The sequence below is a fragment of the Aspergillus ochraceoroseus genome, assembly GCF_002846915.1.
Source record: "Aspergillus ochraceoroseus IBT 24754 chromosome Unknown P175scaffold_2, whole genome shotgun sequence".
Taxonomy (NCBI): domain Eukaryota; kingdom Fungi; phylum Ascomycota; class Eurotiomycetes; order Eurotiales; family Aspergillaceae; genus Aspergillus; species Aspergillus ochraceoroseus.
In genome coordinates this window covers 3,790,181-3,811,169 of record NW_024468477.1, presented here as the reverse complement: position 1 = coordinate 3,811,169, position 20,989 = coordinate 3,790,181, and the positions used below count along the sequence as shown (strand labels likewise).

Here is a 20,989-nt window from a genome sequence, read left to right as displayed (position 1 = left end):
TATGGAGTTCGAAGCTGTCAATACCTACTTAGCCTCAATATGCCTTTATCCCGTGATACATACCAATTCCTTCAATATTACCAGACTGTGACTTGGATGGCATGGAAGCCTCGAGGGCCTTTCGTGGTTGCCATTTGAGACTCCATCGCTCTTGCCTCGAATGCATTCCGCGAGATTTCTTAGACAGTGGCATCCCTCATGCGATATTTTTCACATTACTGTCTTGAATACAACCCAGATTATCTCTTTTCACAAGATATTCTCCTATAACCTATCCCCTACTTCGTTGTGGAATATATTATTGGTTGAGGTTCTGATACTGGTTGACTTCCCCTCCACGGACACACTGGAGAGCACCAACACGTCATCATGGAAGCTAACCAGCTAAATATCGTTGAAACGAAAACTGCCCTTATTTCTGGAGTGCAAGATGAGAAAATAGTCCCTCTGATGGAGGACGAAGATTATGAGCAGGAGGAGCACATCGATAGTCTTATACAGGATCTCGAGTCCACAGATGGCGATGACATTGTCTACAACGTCAGAAAGAGCATAGAAGGTTCGATCAAGCGTGCCAGCGCTGGACGAGGACCACCAATTATCACCAGCCTTGAGACCGGTCTCACAGACGACCAGGCATCAATCCTCCGAAAAAGACATGGCCCTAACCGAATGAAAGAGGCAAAAGAGAACATGTTCCTTAAATTTCTATCTTATTTCGTGGGTCCCGTTCAGTTTGTCATGGAGGTTCGTATGCTACAAGACACTCGCCTACTACCATTCATCAACCGTTCTAGGCTAATTAGAGACAGGCCGCTGCTATTTTGGCAGCTGGGCTGAAAGACTGGGTGGATTTTGGAGTCATTTGCGCTCTTCTTCTGCTAAACGCCTCAGTAGGCTTTATCCAGGAGTATCAAGCAGGTTCAATAGTGGATGAACTGAAGAAGACGCTAGCCCTAAAGGCGACTGTGCTCCGTAATGGGACCCTGATTGAAATAGACGCCACGGAGGTTGTACCAGGAGATATTCTTAAAATAGATGAGGTACCAGTTTTCTAGTTTGCAACTCATGGGCCCAGGAGACTAATACATTCTAGGGCACGATCGTGTGTGCTGATGGCCGAGTCGAAACGCTCAACTCCCTTCAGGTTGACCAGTCTTCAATCACCGGTGAATCCCTAGCAGTTGATAAGCGCAAGGACGATGTCTGCTTCGCATCATCTGTTGTAAAACGTGGGGATGGATACCTCCTTATCACAGCCACTGGTGACAAGACTTTGGTCGGAGAAACTGCGGCGTTGGTTAATGCATCATCTTCCAACATCGGCCATTTCACAGAAGTGCTGAACCGTATTGGTGCTGTCCTTCTAATATTGGTGATACTAACGCTGATCATCGTTTGGGTTTCGTCCTTCTATCGTTCAAACCATACTCTTACTATACTCGAATTCACTTTGGCCATCACGATGATCGGAGTCCCGGTTGGCCTTCCGGCTGTTGTTACCACTACCATGGCGGTAGGTGCGGCGTATCTGGCGAAGAAACAAGCTATAGTACAAAGACTATCCGCCATAGAATCTCTAGCGGGCGTGGAGATATTGTGCTCTGACAAAACCGGTACTCTAACGAAGAACAAATTGTCCCTTTCGGAACCTTATACAGTCGCTGGTGTTGACCCTGATGACTTGATGTTGACTGCATGTTTGGCTGCTTCGAGAAAGAAAAAGGGTATGGACGCCATTGACAGAGCTTTTTTTAAAGCTCTTCCTGACTATCCACGCGCCAAATCAGCTCTTACCCAATACAGGGTGCGTGAATTTTGTCCCTTTGATCCTGTCTCGAAGAAAGTGACAGCAGTTGTGCTGTCTCCACAGGGTCAGGAAATAATTTGCGTGAAAGGAGCACCTTTGGTGGTTTTGAATACCGTCCTAAAAGAGCAGCAAGTTCCAGAACATGTCGATATAGAGTACAAGAATAAAGTGAGTGAGTTTGCAGTTCGTGGGTTCCGCTCACTTGGGGTCGCTCGAAAGCGTGGGGATGGGCCGTGGGAAATACTTGGGATAGTACCATGCTCAGACCCCCCGCGACACGACACAGCGAAAACCATAAGCGAGGCAAAGACCCTAGGCTTATCGATCAAAATGCTTACGGGCGATGCTGTTGGAATAGCCCGAGAGACTTCACGTCAGCTGGGGCTAGGGACTAATGTCTACAACGCGGAAAGACTTGGTCTTGGTGGCGGGGGAACAATGCCCGGGTCGGAGGTTTATGACTTTGTCGAAGCCGCTGATGGGTTCGCAGAGGTTTTCCCCCAGCACAAGTATAACGTTGTGGAGATCCTGCAGCAGCGTGGATACTTGGTTGCAATGACAGGGGATGGTGTTAATGATGCCCCATCATTGAAGAAGGCCGACACTGGAATCGCCGTAGAGGGCGCTTCAGACGCTGCGAGATCTGCTGCTGATATTGTCTTCCTCGCGCCAGGTCTGTCTGCGATAATTGATGCGCTCAAAACGTCCCGTCAAATTTTTCATCGAATGTATGCATACGTAATATACCGGATTGCATTGTCTTTACATCTCGAAATATTCCTTGGCCTTTGGATTGCAATCATGAATGAAAGTCTCAACCTACAACTTGTGGTGTTCATTGCCATCTTCGCAGACATCGCAACTTTGGCAATAGCCTACGATAATGCACCCTACTCGAAGACCCCGGTAAAATGGAACCTTCCTAAACTTTGGGGATTGTCTGTCGTACTTGGGATTGTGCTCGCAGTGGGCACCTGGGTTGCGCTTACGACGATGTTAAATGAAGGGGAGCACGGTGGAATTGTGCAGAACTTTGGGAAACGCGATGAAGTCCTGTTCCTTGAAATATCACTGACAGAAAATTGGCTGATCTTTATTACCCGGGCTAACGGCCCTTTCTGGTCGTCTTGCCCATCATGGCAGTTGTTAGCGGCCATTGTGGTAGTAGATTTAGTCGCAACGTTCTTCTGCATCTTTGGCTGGTTTGTTGGTGGCCAAACTTCCGTTGTAGCCGTCTTTCGCATCTGGGTCTTTTCATTCGGCGTGTTTTGCATCATGGGAGGGATTTATTATCTATTACAGGGGTCTACGGCTTTCGACGATATCATGCATGGCAGAAGCCCGAGAAGACGCGAAGGGACGAGACGTTCGTTGGAAGACTTTCGTAAGTTCATGTTCCCTCATATTTATAATAATCCACTTTGAAGCTAATTGAAGCAGTGGTTGTGTTGCAAAGAGTGTCAAGCCAGCATGAGAAGAGCTCATTGAGCCCCGAAAACGGGCAAGCCGGTCGTCGAGGTTGATTATTATTGTGTAGACGGAAGGGATATGCTCGTTGCTGAAGAGGGCATTAACTATTTCTCAAGTATTTTGCATTGTTAATCGTGTGATTTCAATTTACTCCCCAGCCGCCTGCCCCAATGCATCCAAGTCTAGCAAAGCAAAAGTCCAGGTCAAGGTGAAACCCCGTTAAAATACAAGTCTTGATTAAGGTCTTTATCCATGGAGTAATGCCGCATTCTACATATATTTCATACCTAATCATTACTCTGACCATATGAAAGTTGATACGAACGAAAGCCCTAAGGAATACCAGGGCATATTATTATATTTGACCACGCCAGCCAGCCAGCCAATCAACCAATATAAATATTAAACTCTAGAAGACTGATGATACAGAAATTAATTTGATTAGAACTGTATGCCGGTATTTCCGGCTTTCTCGCGGTCTCGTAGCTTGATCCTAGATTACATCTGGTGACCATACATGGAAAAATGCGGACGGGTAGATCGGTAGATCAATAGTAGGTCACAAGTTGAGGGGGAATATACATAGAAGCAGTGGGAAGGATAGGTATGCAAATATCAAACCAATATCAAGTAAAAACATGACGACACAAAATACACAATTGAGATGGTGGGGGGGAAAGTTGGGGGAACGTGACGAGTATATAAGGATAAGAAAGGGAAAGAGGAAGAGAAAAAAAAAAAAAAAAAGATCAAGAGAATGCAAGGCTAAACAAAGGAAGGAAGGACGGAGGAGGAGGGGGGGGGAAATGAAATAGGGGGGAAAATATGTGCATGAGTAATGTGACAATGAATGAGAGATAGGTGATAAGAGTAAACGGGCTTATTACGACTTGGAGGTTAGGAAGTCGACTGCCTGTTTTGTGAGGAAGAGGATTAGTTAGTTGGACTAGCTTGCCGTGGTAGAGGAATGTCCGTATCTCAAAGGGAGAGAGAGAGAGAGCATACCTTGTCGATATTATAGTCGAATTTTTCCAGGGCTGCGAGAGATGCATCTCGGGGGAACCCCATGCCTGTTAACTTTTGAAGGTTCGGGTCGTCTTCTGTACCGGTTTGGAGGGCCCATCCGGGTTGCTTGTGTCCAGGCGCAGCGGCTGAAGTAGTGCCGTTAGTTCCTTCTGCTCCGTGGGCCTTGGCGTTATCCAAGGGAGCGAAGAGCGCCTCCCAGTCATGGGCTTGGGGCTTCGCGTTGGTGTTGGCGGGAGATGAGGGGGATGCTGTGGTGACGTTCTGATCAAAGTGGAAGAAGTCGGATCCAGGATTTGCAGCGGCTGCAGCCTTCTGTTGCTGCGACGGTGAGTGGTCAAACGAAAAGTCGAAGTCCATATTATTGCGGCTATCAGATGCTTCAAAGTCATTGTCTTCGTCATCAGCTTCGTCATCAGCTTCTTTTGCGGGAGCCAAGTTCATTCCTGCAAAAGCAGCCTCAAAATCGGGAGCCTTGCTTCCGCTTGGTGGTTGATTAGTTGTTGATGTCTTTGTTGCATCATGTTGAGCTTCTCCGCCGACAATCGGAGCCCCTGTAGCAGACTCGACAGAATGGGGAGCATCAGGAGGTAGAATCGGGTCGGTCCGATGAGGAAGCAAGCCATTAAATTCTGGAGGAACACCGACTGAGTTCTGCGTCTCGGGGTTTTCATCGTACTTTGGGGGGCTGGGTTGAGACTCAAGGGGGGGAGGAGAAAACGTCGGACTAGTAGCTGATCCGGGAGCCGGGAAAGCAGCCAGCTGCGCTGGCTCAATCGCATCAGGAGACTTGGACGCTACCTGGCTCTGGGGAGGAAAGACAGGAGTAAAATTGTCATCAAAACCGAGATGCGCTTCGCTATCAGTGCTTTCGTCATCGTCATCATCGTCAATCTCATGAATAGGGGGGAACTCTGATTCTGGTGCACCATTTGTCTTCTGAGTGTTGGGTCCCTGCTTCATCGCAGCGAACGCCTCTTCAAAGTCATTCTCCTGCTGTGACCTAGATCGTTGATGTGCTGGGCCACCGAAAAGCTCATCAAAACTGGGGTCTTTTGCAGCTGGCTTCTCATCACTACCCGGTGAAGCGGTGTTTCTAGAAGGGGGCTCCTCGAAAGCACCTGGAATTGCGGGGAACCGTTCCTTGGATTCCTCAGTCTCATCAAAGGGTGATCCAGAGGAGGGACCAGCCTCACTACCAGCGGTTACACTAGAGGCATCAAGCCCGCCGAATCGACTGGCAGGCGGAGAAACTTTGGTGGAGGTGGTGGCTGACTGTGTCTCAGCAAGAGGAAGAACGTTCGGGGTCATCTGCCTAGACAGAGCCGGAGGTGGAGGCTCTGAACCAAACAATCCCGCAGCCGAGGGTGGCGGTGACACTGAAGGGGTTGGGATAGCAGATGTGCTAGGAGACTTCGTTGAATCCGCGTGAGAGTCGGCACGGAATGAGGTTGGTGGTGGGGGTGTTGTTGCAGACGTCGCCGCCGGGGCGGCAAAGGATGGCCCAAACAGGCTGTCAAAGGCACGCTGTTGATCATTCGAAATTTGGGGGGACAGGGCATTGCCCTCACTAGAGCCAGTCATTGTGCGCTTGAAGAAGGGGTTGGTGTGCTGGCTGGTCGTCGACGCGGCTGGGCTTGTAACGGCGGGCAGCACGTTGCTGATAGGGGAGCCCAATTCCTCGGGTTCTACCGATTGCTCCTTTGAAAGACCATTAATCTCTTCCTGAATCTTATCACGTTCGCCCTCTACAGTTGCGAGTTGTTTCTTGTTGATCGCAACTAACCCTTTCTGCTGACGGGCATCAGAGCGAGCTTTCTCCAAGGCTGGCTTGAGCTGAGCAACCACAGCATTAGCTTCACGAATTTTCTCCTTCAAGCTCGCGTTTTCCTGCTGGTCGGCTGCAAGAGCAGCCGAGACCTGGTTGTACTGGGTTTGAAGATCCTGCCGGCTTCCATCGATCAAAGCGTATTCTTGGTGAAGTTTACCGGTGTCCGCTTTCGAGGCCCTGAGGCGTTCCTCCAAAGCCTTGAAGTTCTTGACCTCTTGCTCATACATCGACCTAGCTTGCGCAAGGCGGGTCTCGAAGTCACGCTTCTGCTGTGACGTCTGAGAAAGTTCCTGCTCTGTAGCCGTTCGCTTTGTCTGGACATTTTGCATCTCATTTGCCAGGGAGCCAATTTGGTTTGATAGATTGGCAAGCTCAGTGGTTTCTTGGGTCAGCTTCTTGGATTCTTCGGGGTCGTTGTCTCCAAGTAGATCATCCGAGGGCAGAGGAGGTGGAGGGGAGCGAACCAAGGGTGGTGCAGACGAGCCAGTCATTTGGGGCTGGAGGCTCTGACCGAAGGAAGAGGATGGCATGAATGGCTTGAAGGTGGTAGCGCTGGCTGGCGGTGATCGGGAGACTGGGGATCCTGGCATCGGGAATGGCGCGTTTGAGCCTCCTGTGGATTGCGGCACCTGAGAAAGAGCCGGAGCGACCGGGGGGGGTGTGAATGGATCGAGATCGAAAAGGTCATCTGCAGCAGAGCGGGGAGGGGCCGGGGCCGGGGCCAGAGCTGGAGTTGGAGCTGCGGCTGCGGCTGCGGCTGCAGGTTGGACTGGGGCTGCGGGTCCGAGTGGAAATGCTTGTGCAGAGCCTGGGCGGCGCATGCTTGGGGGGATCAAAGCTGGGGGTAAGGTCTGCGGGATGGGGCCCTTTCCTGTGTACTGTTGACGGATCAAATACATCGCGACCGCAAACTCGTCCTTTGTCAACTGGCCATCCGCATCAATATCTGCAAGATCCCAAATCTGCGCAAGTGTCTCCTCTGGTAACTGCGCCTTGGTGAAGAAGGCGACTGCTTGGTCACCACTGATCACCCCAGTCCTGGCAGTGTCCACGCTGTTGAAGAAATTGTCGAACTGAAGTTTCTCTTGAGGCGAAACGAGCCATTCAGCCCCAGTCGACTGCGCCGATAGTGGAGATGCAAATGGCTGTCGGTTGACCGGGCTTTGAGTCCGTTGGGGTCCTGTGAATTGCTTTGGAATTGCAGGGACGGGGGGGACATCGAGACCACCTCTAGGTCCTCCCATTGAGGCACGAGACGGAGGACCTCGTCGCGCAGCAGCTTCGTAAAGACCAGGGGGTAGGGTCTGGGGGATCCCTCTCATAGAACCAGATTTATAGGAGGTGAGGAGGTGCATCGCAATAGTAAATTCTGTCGCATCGAGAGATCCTCGTTGCTTGGTATCCGCCAAATTCCATATTCGCCCAAGGATCTCGTTGGGAAGCCTAGCACGTTCGAAAATCTGTTTCGCAGCTTCACCTATATAAATAGAAGGAAGATTTTTATCAGCTCCAAATGAAGAAAGAAAGGTGAAGAGGGGACGTACCCGAGATGCTCCCAGTCCTCCCTGGATCTGACTTTTCGAAGAGAGAGGTGAATTTATTCACATCGTCCGGATTCAGTGGCGGAACTCGAATTGGTGTACCCGACGCCGGTGTTGGGCTCGTTGTGCCAGCCTCACGGGGTGAGGGAACGGAGGTATCGATTGGAATTCCATCGAACCTGGGTAGCGGACCGGCTGTACAGAGTTTAATAATGATGACCCATGCATAACTCTTGTAGGGAAGGGCAAAGAGGAGGCGGCGCTGTGAGCTCTCCTAAGATCACTTACGTTGCACTGCCAGCTCTTCTGTTGGCGCGCGACCCGCCTGAGCGTGTCCAATCAGTCGCATCACAACGCCGAACCCCGAGGGGGTCAGAAGCCCTCTGTTCTCCCTGTCGGCGATCTGCCATATCTATTATCGTTGGTAGCAAGCACGCAATTAGCCAGCCAAGTCTCGTAGGCAAGACGATTGATTCCCCTCCAAGGGAGGTTGAGGCATCAACATACCAATCCGAGGGTTTCCGGGGCGAGCTTGGTCTTTTCGAAGAAGGGTACGGCGATCTCGCCCGTGATGACACCGAGATTAGTGGTGTCGGCAGCTTGAAAGAGTTGGTAGAAGACTCGCTTCTCCTCAGCGGTTAAATTGAGATTTGGTTGACGTGCTGTTGAAGGAAGAGAAGGGGGGGGGGGGAGAGAAGGGAATGTCAGCATCCGTCAGTTCCGTTGCAACAGCGTCACTATCCAGGAAGGAACCCCATCCGACGACTCCTGAGCCTTTTTGTCAAGCTGGCGCAATCGGAGGGGAGTATGGACGTGAGGACTCACAATTGTCAGCCATGATGATAGCCCTGGAGGAGCAGGTCTCCCCTCCTTAATTCCACCTTTTTTTTTTTTTTTTCTTTCTAGATGGTGGTTGTGTGGTGGGAGGTAGTAAGAGGCTCGTCAGCGGAGGTCCCCAGAAGATGCCACGGGCATGGATGGATGGCCAAAGGCGGCAGTTTTCTAGTAGGGCGGGAGGTAAAGGGGAATGATGGAGATGATGGAGATGATGGAGATGATGTCTTAGAATGGAGAGGAAGAAAAAGGAAGAAGGAATTAAGTCGACGAGTGACAAAAATGAGGATAGTCCAGGGTCGAATCGGGGTTAAGAGGAAACTCACGACTTAAGGAGAGAGAGAGGAGGGGAAAAGAGTGTGTTTGTTGGCTGGGCGGTCAGTCATCCAGCATCTTTACTCTTTACTTACGCAAGCTGTCGTTCTTATTCAACTACTTTCAACTACTTTTATCCTGTCTTACTCCCATTCTTATTATTGTTCCTTTTCCTTTTCCTTTTCCTTTTTCTTTTGGATTTATAGCCGCCGATCTATCTCAGCAATGTATTGGATCCGGTGACGCCAAGTGGGAGTGTCAAGTGCGGAGATTCCTCTGTGATTTTTATCTGGAATAGTCGCTGGACATACGGCGAAAAATAGTATGCCGCAAGAAAGAAGAAAATAAAACGAAACGAGCGGTAAATTCTTCGCTGCTGGGGATATTAAAAAATATATCAGACAGAGAAAACCCATATGTAGTCTGGACTAAGCCAATCTTCTCTCCTATTTGCATGCGGCCAGAATCAAGTTATAACCTGGGACTTAACGCCTGGTTCGCATGCGAACCACTACAATATTAACCATCTAACACAACTCAAACTCTCATACTTAGTACTCGGCCTCGAGACCCTCCTCCTCCTCCAAGGAGTCGCTGGCAACTTCCTCGTAATCACGCTCCAGGGCGGCCAGATCCTCACGAGCCTCCGAGAATTCACCTTCCTCCATACCCTCACCCACGTACCAGTGCACGAAAGCACGCTTGGAGTACATAAGGTCGAACTTGTGGTCAAGGGCGGACCAGGCCTCGGAGATGGCAGTGGTGTTGGACAACATGCAGCTGTTATTAAAAACCCCATTAGTTTCAATGTTTTGTTTTCTTCCCCAGGGTCTCTGACACTTACACAGCACGGTTAAGGTTGGCAAGGTCACCGTTGGGCACCTGTTGAGGAGGCTGGTAGCAGATACCAATCTTGAAGCCAGTGGGGCACCAATCGACGAACTGAATGGTGCGCTTGGTCTTGAGGGTAGCGACAGCAGCGTGGGACTCCTTGGGGACGACATCACCGCGGTACAGCAAGCAGGTGGCCATGTACTTGCCGTTGCGGGGGTCGCAGCGGACCATCTGGTTGTTGGGCTCGAAGCAGGACATGGTGATCTCGTTGACAGAGTTGGCCTCGTGGGAAGCCTTCTGTGCGGAGACGACGGGGGCGTAAGCCACCAGAGGGAAGTGAATACGGGGGTAGGGCACCAGGTTGGTCTGGAATTCGTTCAGATCAACGTTGAGGGAGCCATCGAAACGCAGAGAAGCGGTGATGGAAGAAACGACCTGGGCAATCAGGCGGTTCAGGTTCTCGTAGCCAGGGCGCTCGATGCCGAGGTTGCGGCGGCAGATGTCGTAGATGGCCTCGTTGTCGACCATGAAACTGCAGTCGGAGTGCTCCAGGGTGGTGTGGGTAGTCAGGATAGAGTTGTAAGGCTCAACAACGGAGGTGGCGTTTTGAGGAGCAGGGTAAACACAGAATTCGAGCTTAGACTTCTTGCCGTAGTCGACCGAGAGGCGCTCCATCAACAGAGCACCGAAACCAGAGCCGGTACCACCACCGAACGAGTGGAAAACGAGGAAGCCCTGGAGACCCGAGCAGGCGTCGGCCATGCGGCGGACCTTGTCGAGGACCTGGTCGATCATCTCCTTACCAACGGTGTAGTGACCACGGGCATAGTTGTTAGAGGCATCCTCCTTGCCGGTGATGAGGTTCTCCGGGTGGAAAAGACTGCGGTAGGTGCCAGTGCGGACCTCGTCGACAACATTGGGTTCGAGATCGCAGTAAATGGTGCGAGGGACGTATTTGCCCTGGCCTAGAAGCATCCATTACATGTTAAAAAAAAATGGTATTTCCCGGAGAGGAGACGAGAGGGAGAGAGAGAGAAAGAGAGAAGGGAAAAACAAAAAAGAAAAAAAAAAACAAAAAAAAAAAAAGAAGAAGGCGGGTTTGTGGGCATACCGGTCTCAGAGAAGAAAGTGCTGAAGCCGTGGTCGGGGTCATCCTTCTTGCGTTCTTCGGTCAAGTATCCATCAGGCTATATACAAGATCGGTCAGAAAAGTTCCCTATAATTGCGAGAACCAAAAATGTTCGCGTTGAATGATGTAGGAAGATCGAGGGTAGACGCTCAATCCCCCAAGAATCGTCACGTACCTGGATACCGTGTTCGAGACAGTACAGCTAAAAACAAAAACAACACGGTCAGCTCGTAAATCTTGCACGTCGGGTGTATTTTTTTTTTTCCACCCAATATTCTCTGTAATTACCTCCCAGCAGGAATTGGCGATCTGACAACCAGCCTGGCCGACTAAAGAGCACCCGGGGATGTTAGTAAAACGGCAGCTGGCAGGCAGACAACAAGCGAGGGGCACGGGGCACAAAAACATACCGTTCAAACTGATAACTTCTCTCATGTTGTTGAATTAAAATGGAGAATTTCTGAAACTCACAAATATAAGGAGGATAAGAGTTAAGAGAGAAGGGGGAAGAGAGAGGGGGGGGGGAAATTAAGTAGACCCAGAGAGAGAGCACGATCTGGGTTGTTTCAGGGGTAAGTAAGTAAGTAAAAGAGTGAGAGTGAGGAAGAATGGAAAGGGAGGGAGAAGATACGGGAGAGGGGGCAGAATTTAGGTAGAGAGGAAACTCACACTATTGGCAGCGGAGGTACTACTTGACGTGACTCCAAAAAAAAAAACCCCTTGCAATGGAAGAATAGCAGATGACCGGTCAATTCAATTCATAGGAAGAATCAATATTTTTCTGGGTTGCTCTTTACCCAGTACTCCATCATCCATCGTTGGCTGGATGTGCTGTCAAAATTCCCCTAGTAGTAAAATCCTCTCTCTGAGGTGTTCATTTGTTGGTTCCATCCGTTGGGTCGCGTTGGGCAAGGGGGCTCCTGATTGGCGGTTCATGGCTCCACTCGGGCCATGGCGGTGAGTTGGCTGACTCAGCAGTGGCCGGTCGGTCACGTGGTAACTAATGACGGCATGAAGCCATCCAAATCGACCGGTCTTGAATGCGAGATCACCTAGTAGAAAGAGACCCCAACCCCCAAAAAAAAAAATGAAGATACAATGCATCGCCTCCCCTTCCTCTTCCTCCTTCTCCTCCTCTTCTCCCCCTTCGTGACAGCCAACGTCGAAAAAACAATCTTTATCGCCCCTTCCCCCCTCATCATCCCTACTATTGACCCTAGCCTCGACGATGACCTAGGGCTCGAGCGTCTCTCCCCGTTCGAGAACATCCTCAGAACAAAGCTCAATGCCTCGTTCCCAACCGAGGACGCCCCCGGAACAGACTCGTGGTATTTCCTGGAGAACCTGCACCCGGGCCAACGGTACGAGGTACGGATATGTTGGTTGGCTACTGTATGTATTGTATTATCTCTCCTCGTCCTCCTCCTCCTCCTCCTCCAGAGCGCTCTGGTTACGATGATGATGATGATGATGAAATATGTCCTAGGTAACTAACCGAATTGAATTCCCAATAGCAACCTACATCCTTCACTCTAAGGACCTACACTCTCCCTTTCATAACCTCTCCACATGAAGCTCCAGAAGAAGATCCCTCCCTCCTCTCGCAACTCAGCCGGTATGCTTCCTCCCGCCTCGCAACCGCGCAGCCAGCTCTCCACCTCACCCGGTACCGTTCCTCTTCCTACTCCCACTCCTCTGGCGCAGACCCCGCGCCGATCTCAGACTCGGTGCTCTTTCTGCGCATCACGGCCGCGGCGGATTATTTCTCGCTGGACCAGTCCTTGATGGAGACCGTGCCGCCTGTGCTGGCGGATATCATTCTCGATCCGTTCCTAGGGAATGTGGTTCCGAGGAGCTTGGTGCCGACCGCGTCTTGGATGGTTGTGGTAGCGGGTTTTGCGGTCGTCGCTGCGAGGTGGGTGGTTAAAGAATTGAATCGTGTTGTGGAGACGAGGGACAACGAGGATGAGAAAAAGGATCAGTAAGAGAATTAAAGTAATCAATTGCAAAAAGTTTTTGTTTTTTTTTTTTTTTTTTTTTTTTGAAGTAACTAGGTGCCTTCACATATTATTCAAACGGTATTATAGTATCTAGCCTGAAATGCGACATGGTTCTATTTCCATGAAGCCAAAATGAACCGCATCAAGCGTACATTGCCACCAAAAAAAAAAAAACATTCCAACATAATCATCATAACACATAACAAATCAGGTGGAAGCGTTATTCCACAACAGGAATTCCATATAACCAGAACATTTCAAGTTATTAACACCGGGGGGTTGAAACAAGATAGTTCACTGCATGAGTGGCACCAACTCTATCAGATTCAAAAAAAAAAAAAAAAAAAAAAAACAATTCGTATATAGAGGAACCACCATGTAAATCCAAAAAAAAATAAGCAAATGACCAAGGAAATACAAAAGTCGGGGAATAGATTGTTCTAATCCTCAAAGAAGTGAAGAACAGCCCGAATACCCCTGGTCCCGAGACCATGCGGTGGGTATGAAATGAAAAGGGGCTCATCCTGCGCGCCAAGTTTGGCTCGGAACTCACTCTTCCGCACGAGGTGGAATTGCTTGGCCAGGGCATCATAGGTATGTTGCAGCATCTTCACCTTGGTGCCATGCAAGTTATGGCCGGGGGTCAACGTGCTGGTAGCCCCCGCGCCAAAGGTGAGGGTCTTGACCCCAGATCGGGATGCCGTCTGGATCGCGTGGGTGATGAGGGATTCAATCACGCCATTTGGCGACCCGGGGAAATCGAAGGTATGTTTGACTTGCATGCCATGTGTGGGTGAAATGGTGCACAAGGTGACAAACGCACAGATTGTGCCTTCTTTGTCGACCGCATAGAAATACCAGCGGTGCTCGGAATCCCGCCATGGGTGAATCTCCGAAAGATGCACCTGCGTACCTTTCCGGTTTTGCTTCCAATCCTCGATGCGCTTGTCAATGGCCTCCCGGATCGAGTCCGGCACCATTTCGCCTTGATTCGCCGCCACCAGCTTGACCCCCTCGGTCTCGGTACGGCGGATCTTGCGGGCAAGCTCTCCATCCATCGCCGCTTGGTTTCGCGAGGGGTCGACTCGTTCCTCGGCGATGCACGACAAACTACGCCACCCGAGCTTCTCGCCCAGGATGGTCTCGACCTCGGGGGAGCACAAAATCCAGACTGGCTTGTACTTGGTTTCGCGCCTGAGCCATTGCAGGAACTGGGTGATAATTCGGGTATACTGTCGAGCATCGCAGAGCGGGTTTCCGGGAATAATGACATAGTTGCTGGTACTGGGGACGTAAGCGATAGCCGCGCCAGTGCCCATATCGCGCCAGATCTTGAATCGCTCGTCGTAGAAGGAGGTGGAGGTGGCATCCCCATAATTGGCGACGAGATGTTCGAGGGGTTGCAGCTCGCTCACGCTCGGCGCAACCGGGCCCGTTTTGTCCCGAATCCAGGACGGCTCCAGGGTGGATGATTCCGGGTGGCGGAGCTGCATGACGGGGGGTTTCGCGGGGAAGCTCTTGGGATCGCGGTGGAACATTGAGGCGAGGCGAATGTTCCCCAGCTTCAGGATCAGCATCAACAACCGTTCGAGGCCGACACCAGCACCGGCGTGGGGGGGGGCCCCCCACCGGAACCCTTCCATATATTCCTCCATGGAATCGGGATTAATCCCCACGCGGCGCATGTTTTCCTCCAGCAGGTGAGGATCATGGATACGTTGGCCACCCGAAACGATCTCCTGGCCGCGGATGAAGATATCAAACGAGTTGGTCAAGCGGGCGTCCTCGGGGTCCGGCATGGCATAGAAGGGGCGGGCGCCGACGGGGAACTTGTCGAGGATATAGTAGTCGGTGCCATACTTTGCCTTGACCAATTCTCCCAGTCGGATCTCATCCCGGGTGCCCAGATCCTGATCTTCGGGGAGTTCATTGCCGTCCTCGTCGCGCCAGCCCGACTCGTTGAGCAGCTTGATGCCATCGGAGAAGCGGATGATGGGGGTTTCCTCAAGCCAGACCAGATCTTCCGACGGGAACTGGTGTTTGATCACCTCGACCTCGCGGCGGAAGCGGGTGTAGATACCCTTGAGGATATTCTTGATCACGGCATCCAGCACGTCCAGCATCTCATGGTAGTGCTCCTCGATGGCCATCTCGATATCCAATCCGGTGTACTCGGTCAGATGGCGGTGGGTGTTGGAATTTTCGGCCCGGAAAACGGCCCCAATCTCATAGACACGGCCGAAATCGGCGGCAATGGCCATCTGCTTGGCCAGCTGCGGGCTCTGGGCCAGGAACGCATCGCGACCAAAGTAGTTGACCTCGAAGACGCTGGCACCGGACTCGGTGGCTGTTCCTTGCAGCTTCGGGGTATGGATCTCGATGAAAGCGCGCTCGTCCAGCGCGGTGCGGAAGAGATTACCGATGGCGGACTGGATTCGGAAGATCGACTGCGAGGTTGGCGTGCGCAAGTCCACCAACCGATTGTTGAGTCGGGTACGGTCTGGAATATGGCTCAGACGGCCCTCAACCAGATCCTCTTCGGGGGTGCGCAGCTCGGCTTCGTAGACGCTGAAGGGCACGGGATCCTCGCGCCGCACGACCAGGTGGACCTCATCGATCGACAGCTCGACGTCATGGACGGTGCAGCCCAGAACCGGAACGGCGGGGGCCTGGATCGTGCCGCGGACGCGTACAATCGAGCCCAATCGCAGATGCTCGGCCCACTGGACCATGGCCACGGACTTGATGCCGGGAACCTCATGGAGAACGCCCTGGAAGGTGGACAATTGTTGTCGGAACACCAGGAAGACAAGCTTGGCGCTCATGCGGCGCACGATATGCAGGCGCGCGGTAAACAACACCGTCTGTCCGACGTGGGCGGCGGAAATGTCATCGAAATTGGTGCGTGGTTCGCGCGAGCGGGAGGCCGACTGCACGAGGGGCAGGTCCCCATACCGGGCTCTCATCTCGGGGGTCTCCTCTCGAACAGCCTTGGCCACCTCCTCCCTCCGATGCAGCTCGGATTCGGACGAATGGTGATCCTCACTCAGGCGAGAGCGCTCCGTCTTCCGCTGCTGACGGGCTAAGCGCTTCTGCTGATTCTTGCTCATAGCGGAGCCGGCGGAGGCGGAATCATCGGAGACATCCTCGGAGGACGAGACATATTCCCGGTCGCGTAAGAAATTGCCGAGAATACTACGACGAGGGGATGCAGGCGAGGAGTTGGAGCCTCTCCTAGTGGGGGAGAAGGAATGAATGGGGGACTCTTCGATTTTGGGTTTAATTTTTGACAATGCCCGTTTGATGGACATGATGATGATGATGATGATGATGATGATAATAATAGAGGAATAACCGGGGAAGAGAAGTGGAGGGGAAGAGAGTAAGCTGACAGGGGGAAGAATTGAGTCAAGAGAGAGGAAGAGAGAGGAGGGGAGGGGAGGGGAAGACACTAAGAAGAGAGAGAGAACCACAGAGAAATAATTTAATAATTCTGCGAGAGCGATATATAATATATATATATATATATATATATATTAAAAGTATATATTAAAAGAACAGAAAGAGAGAAAGAAAGAAGATTATAAAGACTTTCTTTTCCTTCTTTTTATTCTTTTTGGTGATGTCATACCTGAGGCCGCCAGAATCCGGGATATGAAGTTATTTTGCTTCATGTCGGGATGCAAAATGATTTCAAATAGATTAACCCAGGAGATTCCTAAATCTGTCATGATCAGTAACTGACTATACATTCTTATAAATATTCAGTCATTCTAGTTACTAGTCAACTAGTCCTTTTTACTATCAGACCACCAGCCATTCTTGATTAGTGAGACTAAGTTTAATTAATTGAATCAATCTGTCTTTCTTCCACTGGTTCTCATCCCTTTTTTTTTTTTCGATTTTTTTTGTGGTACTCTCTCCTTCATGGCTTCCTCTCGCTGGTGGTTACTGGTTCAAGCCATCTTCTGGCGCGGTTTGATGCGTGTGGGCATGTTTCTCCATAATATTCCAGTTCCCCGTCCTCCCAGAGCCTCGTTCTCCCGGTCCATCCCGTGCTCCTCCTCCTCCTCCTCCTCCTCCTCCAAGGTCACCCTCCTCTTCTACTGCCCCCCCGACTACGACCGCGCACGCGGAGATGGCCGCCGTCTGCCGGTCGTGGTCAACTTCCACGGCGGCGGGTTCACGCTAGGAGGCCCCTCCGACGACAGTCGCTGGGCCCAATGCATCGTGACGGACGTAGGCGCCGTAGTCGTGAGTGTAGGGTACCGTCGTGCCCCCGAGCATCCGTTTCCGGCCGCCGTGGACGACGGCGTGGTGGCCCTGCAGTATCTGGCTGCCCACGCCGCCGAACTGGGACTCGATGTGTCGCGCATCGCCATCAGCGGGTTTTCCGCCGGCGCCAACCTCGCCGTCACCGTGCCCCTGCGGCTCCACGAGCTCGTCGTCGCCGCCGCCGCCCAGCAGCAGGAAGAACCATCCTCATCCTCATCAACCACATCCCTCCACCCGCTGCGCTGGCTGAACCGCGCCGAGTCCACCCAGCATCTCGTCCACGACCACGACAACATCCACATCGTCGCCCTCTTCTGCTGGTACCCCATCCTCGACTTCCACGAACCCCGCGAATCCCGGCGCGCCAACAGCCTCATGCCCGACAAGGCCCTCCCCGCCTTCTTCACCGATCTGTTCGACGAGTCGTACCTCCCGGATCTCGACGACCGCCGCTCCCCCTTTGCGTCGCCGCTCCATGCTTCCGACGAGGCCCTCGCGCGCGCCCTGCCCCACGATATCTTCTTCTTCATCTGCGAGTGGGACATGCTCTTGAATGAGGGCCAGGAATTCGTGCGCCGCTTGCAGGCCATCCACAAGCATGTGCGCTCCATGATGATCGAAAAGGCTCCGCATGCCTGGGACAAATCGCCCAATCCGTTTCGGGATCCGGGTCCGGTCAATATTCTCTATAAAGATGCTTGTGCCGATATGAAGGCTCTCTTTGCACATTGATTTGATGACCCTCTTTCCGTTTTTTTTTTTGGGCTTTTTGGGCGTTCATCTCATCCATCCCCTTTCTTTCTTATTCTTATTCTGACTAGTATTACTATTTTCTTTTCTTTTCTTTTCTTTTTTTTTTTTTATCATGGCGATGCCTTACCTAGACTTTGCGGCGTTAACAACAGGTCCGGAAATGGAGGTCCTAATAAATAGCTTTTGATTTGCCTTTTTTTTTTTTTTTTTTTACCCTGTCTGAACTCTTAATGTAAAATATTCATTCAGGTTACAAGTCCAGGTGCAAGTTGGGAATGATATTTAAAGTAGAAGATAAATATTATTTGATATATTTCATGTTTTCATATTTCCAATTTTTTTTTTTTAACATCATATCATCATACATTAAATTTCGTCATCCGTTTCTGTTCCCTCACTCAGATCGTCTCCGTCATCTTCATCTTCATCGGATTCGCCCTCATCCACTTCACTGTCATCCGCCTCCCGGTCATCGTCAAGACCGGGAATCCCCCGCCAGTGCACATAATCCCCCTCCAGCCAGCGCCGACTCCGGGGCAGCTGGTAAGGATCAAACGGGAAATACGCATCCAGCTGATAGCCGAGATCATCCCCGGCGCGGGTCTCGCGCTCGACTTGGCTAAAGCGCGGGTCAGCCAGCGCAGCAAGGTTGCGATAAGCCGACATGCGGAGACGCTTGTTGGTCTCGAGGATGCTGAAGACGTAAATGAAGTTGAAGTGCTGCGACATCCGGGCGAACTGGGATACAATGGCCGGGGAGCACACTTTGAGTGGGTTTAGTTTGGAATGGATCGCGCTGTGAAGAACGTCTTTGACATTGGGCGGGAAGATAATGTCTTCCGGTTCGAGGTCGTCGATTTGGTCCAGCGAGTCGCCGTCGATAGCCGCCGTCGTGAGATCGCGCCAGCGGAAGCAGAAGATGTAAAGGAGGGCTTGGGCGGTGGAGTAGAAGGGGCCGAAGCGGCGGAGGTCCGGCCCACGGCAGCTGGCCTCGTAGTCCATGCGAAGGTTGTTCAGATGCGTGCCGAGCAGGTCGAACACATCGCGTACCACCTCGCCGGAAATGTGGGCGCCGCGGGCGACGAAGCTGGCGAGGTAGGCCGCGGCAGATTGCCGCAGGATGGCGGGTTGGGCTTTGTTAAAGATAATCTGGACGCAGGTGGCTGCAAAGCGGTCGACCAGGATCGGGGAGCATTGGGAGAAGTGGAAGAGGAGGAACTGGGAGTGGCGGGAGCGGTAGGTAGGAAGGATGATGGTCTGGAAATGGCTGAGGAGAAGGTCCAGCGCATTCTCCTTATCATCGATGGTGCCCGACGTGAAAGGCGGCGCGTAGTATTCAAACAGGGTATCAATCATGCCATCAAGTTTGAGAATATTTTCCTTGATATTTTTCACTCGTCGGGATTCTTCGTCGACGGAATCGTCACTGAGAACGGATGCATTATCGTCGTCATCATCGGGGTCTTCTCCATACATCACAGCCTCGGGGGAAATGTCGTGTAGAACGTCCTCCCCCTCGTCGTCTTCGAGGTCTTCCATATCCACTTGGATCTGTACATCGATCTTGACGAGCTTCTCGGTCACGAGAGCAAGGATATCTGCTTGCAGTTCGGGGGTGTAGCTGATGATCCGGATGATATTTTGCGTGTATGCGATGTTGGCTCTGGCGGAGTCGGTATCAAAGGGGAATTGCGAAGACAAAATCGGTGAGAGAGACCCGCTCCCCGATGGAACCAGCTGCATTACATGGCGAAGCGCCATATGAACTCGGGTGTAGACCTCGGAGGCATGGACAAGTGGATACCCCGGCACTTTGCCGGAGCCCTTGGGGAGCTCCCCCAAGTGGTTGGCAAGCATCTTCAGCACAGACCCCAGATAGCTTCCCTGGGCCGCAGAAAGATTACCCAGGAAGCGAATGTACAGCTTCACGTACGACTCATCGCGACCGAGCCACTCACTATTCAGAACAGCCTGGACCAGCCCGTTGCAGCTGCGATCCAAAGACGCCACATTTGACAGAAGCCCCATAAGATGATGTTTCAAGGTATGATGAGTAGGTACATTCATTGCTACCATGCCATTCTTCTCCCGGCGTCGGGGATCGATGGTGAAGATCTCCTTCACGCGATCATAGGCTTCACTATCGCCGCCCGAGACATGCCTATGGACCGCCCTTCGCACTTCTTCGCGCACCACAGCCGCACTTTTATCCGCGGTTTGTGTTCCTTGTGCTTTATCGACGTATGGAATCTCTCGCATCTCCACATCCTCGTCAAACTGGACCCGAGCCTTCTTCCGTGGACTGGGCGGCTCCTCGACGTCGGACGCGATGGACGACGCGGGAGACAGCGACAGATCCAACTCCTCCATTTTGTGTTTTACCCCGGCCGTAGAGTTTGGTGTTTTAGATGTCTTCAATATCGGCACTGGCGAAGACGCCGCCAGCATTTTAGAGGGAGTCTTGGGTCCCGTCACTGGGCCACACGGAGCACTTGCGAGGGAGACCATGACAGGATCAACTGAGGTACTCAAATCTAGGCTTCTGGAGAGACAAATACAGTGCCTAAATGTCCTTCATTTGCTGCACTTCCAGAGGCAGGCAGTGGAGGATGGATAACAAAGAGAAAGACGGGGGATGTAAGCACACGACACGGCACGAGGGGGTGCGAGTCCAATCCCCTTCAAAAGTCTTGTTGGGCTACAGATTATAGGCGCTCTGGGAGGACTGAGGCACCAAAAACAGCTTCATCTGTGCATCCAACACACTCCCAGGCTAGTCAGAAGGTGAATGTGTTTGGAGGGAGATGGCAGCCTAGAGAGAAAAGGATGAAAAAAAAAATCTTCCGGCAGGTCAGAAGAAGAGACTGGCTGGGTCTTTGAAGCGGAGAAGAAAAGAAAAAAGCGGATTCAGACTCGAAATTTTTTTGTGGGGCATATTGTGGAGCCTCAGGCCGCGAGACCCGTGACCGGCGCGTGACCAACGCGTGATCGTAACTTCTCACAAACCCTACGCTTTACTGAATTGGGTTATATTGGGTGCATACTTCTAGTCTGGGGATTAAGAATCCCCAAATATTCTTCATTCGTAGCACTAGCACTAGAAAATAAAGGATTGCTGAGAATCCATGACATATCCCATAAAATTGAAAACTAAAGGAAAAAAAAAAAAAAAAA

General features: G+C 51.6%; 7 protein-coding genes across 7 annotated transcripts; 3 read left to right on the top strand and 4 right to left on the bottom strand.

The window, feature by feature from the left end:
- Positions 1-369: 369 nt before the first annotated feature.
- Positions 370-3,333, top strand: P175DRAFT_0530576 (plasma-membrane proton-efflux P-type ATPase; the record flags this gene model as incomplete). Its single annotated transcript, XM_040899795.1, has 4 exons — positions 370-747; positions 813-1,043; positions 1,097-3,194; positions 3,251-3,333. 4 exons carry the CDS (start codon positions 370-372, stop codon positions 3,331-3,333), a joined length of 2,790 nt encoding a protein of 929 aa, XP_040754854.1.
- A 373-nt stretch (positions 3,334-3,706) lies between these two features.
- On the bottom strand, positions 3,707-8,785 carry P175DRAFT_0500012 (EF hand domain protein). The gene is made up of 6 exons (XM_040896863.1): positions 8,501-8,785; positions 8,183-8,337; positions 7,964-8,087; positions 7,679-7,870; positions 4,286-7,611; positions 3,707-4,193 (listed from the first exon to the last, which is right to left on the bottom strand). The coding sequence occupies exons 1-6, from the start codon at positions 8,511-8,513 to the stop codon at positions 4,164-4,166; spliced, it is 3,840 nt and encodes a 1,279-aa protein (XP_040754853.1). The 5' UTR covers positions 8,514-8,785; the 3' UTR covers positions 3,707-4,163.
- A 287-nt stretch (positions 8,786-9,072) lies between these two features.
- P175DRAFT_0500009 (tubulin alpha chain) lies at positions 9,073-11,296 on the bottom strand. Its single transcript, XM_040896862.1, has 6 exons — positions 11,198-11,296; positions 11,076-11,116; positions 10,963-10,989; positions 10,770-10,845; positions 9,669-10,623; positions 9,073-9,604 (listed from the first exon to the last, which is right to left on the bottom strand). The coding sequence occupies exons 1-6, from the start codon at positions 11,220-11,222 to the stop codon at positions 9,376-9,378; spliced, it is 1,353 nt and encodes a 450-aa protein (XP_040754852.1). The 5' UTR covers positions 11,223-11,296; the 3' UTR covers positions 9,073-9,375.
- Positions 11,297-11,864: 568 nt separating this feature from the next.
- On the top strand, positions 11,865-12,830 carry P175DRAFT_0500007 (uncharacterized protein). Its single transcript, XM_040896861.1, has 2 exons — positions 11,865-12,179; positions 12,302-12,830. The coding sequence occupies exons 1-2, from the start codon at positions 11,886-11,888 to the stop codon at positions 12,770-12,772; spliced, it is 765 nt and encodes a 254-aa protein (XP_040754851.1). The 5' UTR covers positions 11,865-11,885; the 3' UTR covers positions 12,773-12,830.
- Positions 12,831-13,227: 397 nt separating this feature from the next.
- erdS (aspartyl-tRNA synthetase, cytoplasmic) lies at positions 13,228-16,098 on the bottom strand (the record flags this gene model as incomplete). Its single annotated transcript, XM_040898318.1, has 1 exon — positions 13,228-16,098. The coding sequence occupies one exon, from the start codon at positions 16,096-16,098 to the stop codon at positions 13,228-13,230; it is 2,871 nt and encodes a 956-aa protein (XP_040754850.1).
- A 241-nt stretch (positions 16,099-16,339) lies between these two features.
- P175DRAFT_0500005 (alpha/beta hydrolase) lies at positions 16,340-17,924 on the top strand. Its single transcript, XM_040896860.1, has one exon. The coding sequence runs from the start codon at positions 16,715-16,717 to the stop codon at positions 17,792-17,794; it is 1,080 nt and encodes a 359-aa protein (XP_040754849.1). The 5' UTR covers positions 16,340-16,714; the 3' UTR covers positions 17,795-17,924.
- A 179-nt stretch (positions 17,925-18,103) lies between these two features.
- On the bottom strand, positions 18,104-20,681 carry P175DRAFT_0500004 (rDNA-binding RNA polymerase I transcriptional factor). The gene has a single exon (XM_040896859.1). It carries the CDS (start codon positions 20,183-20,185, stop codon positions 18,182-18,184), a length of 2,004 nt encoding a protein of 667 aa, XP_040754848.1. The 5' UTR covers positions 20,186-20,681; the 3' UTR covers positions 18,104-18,181.
- Between the last annotated feature and the right edge of the window lie 308 nt (positions 20,682-20,989).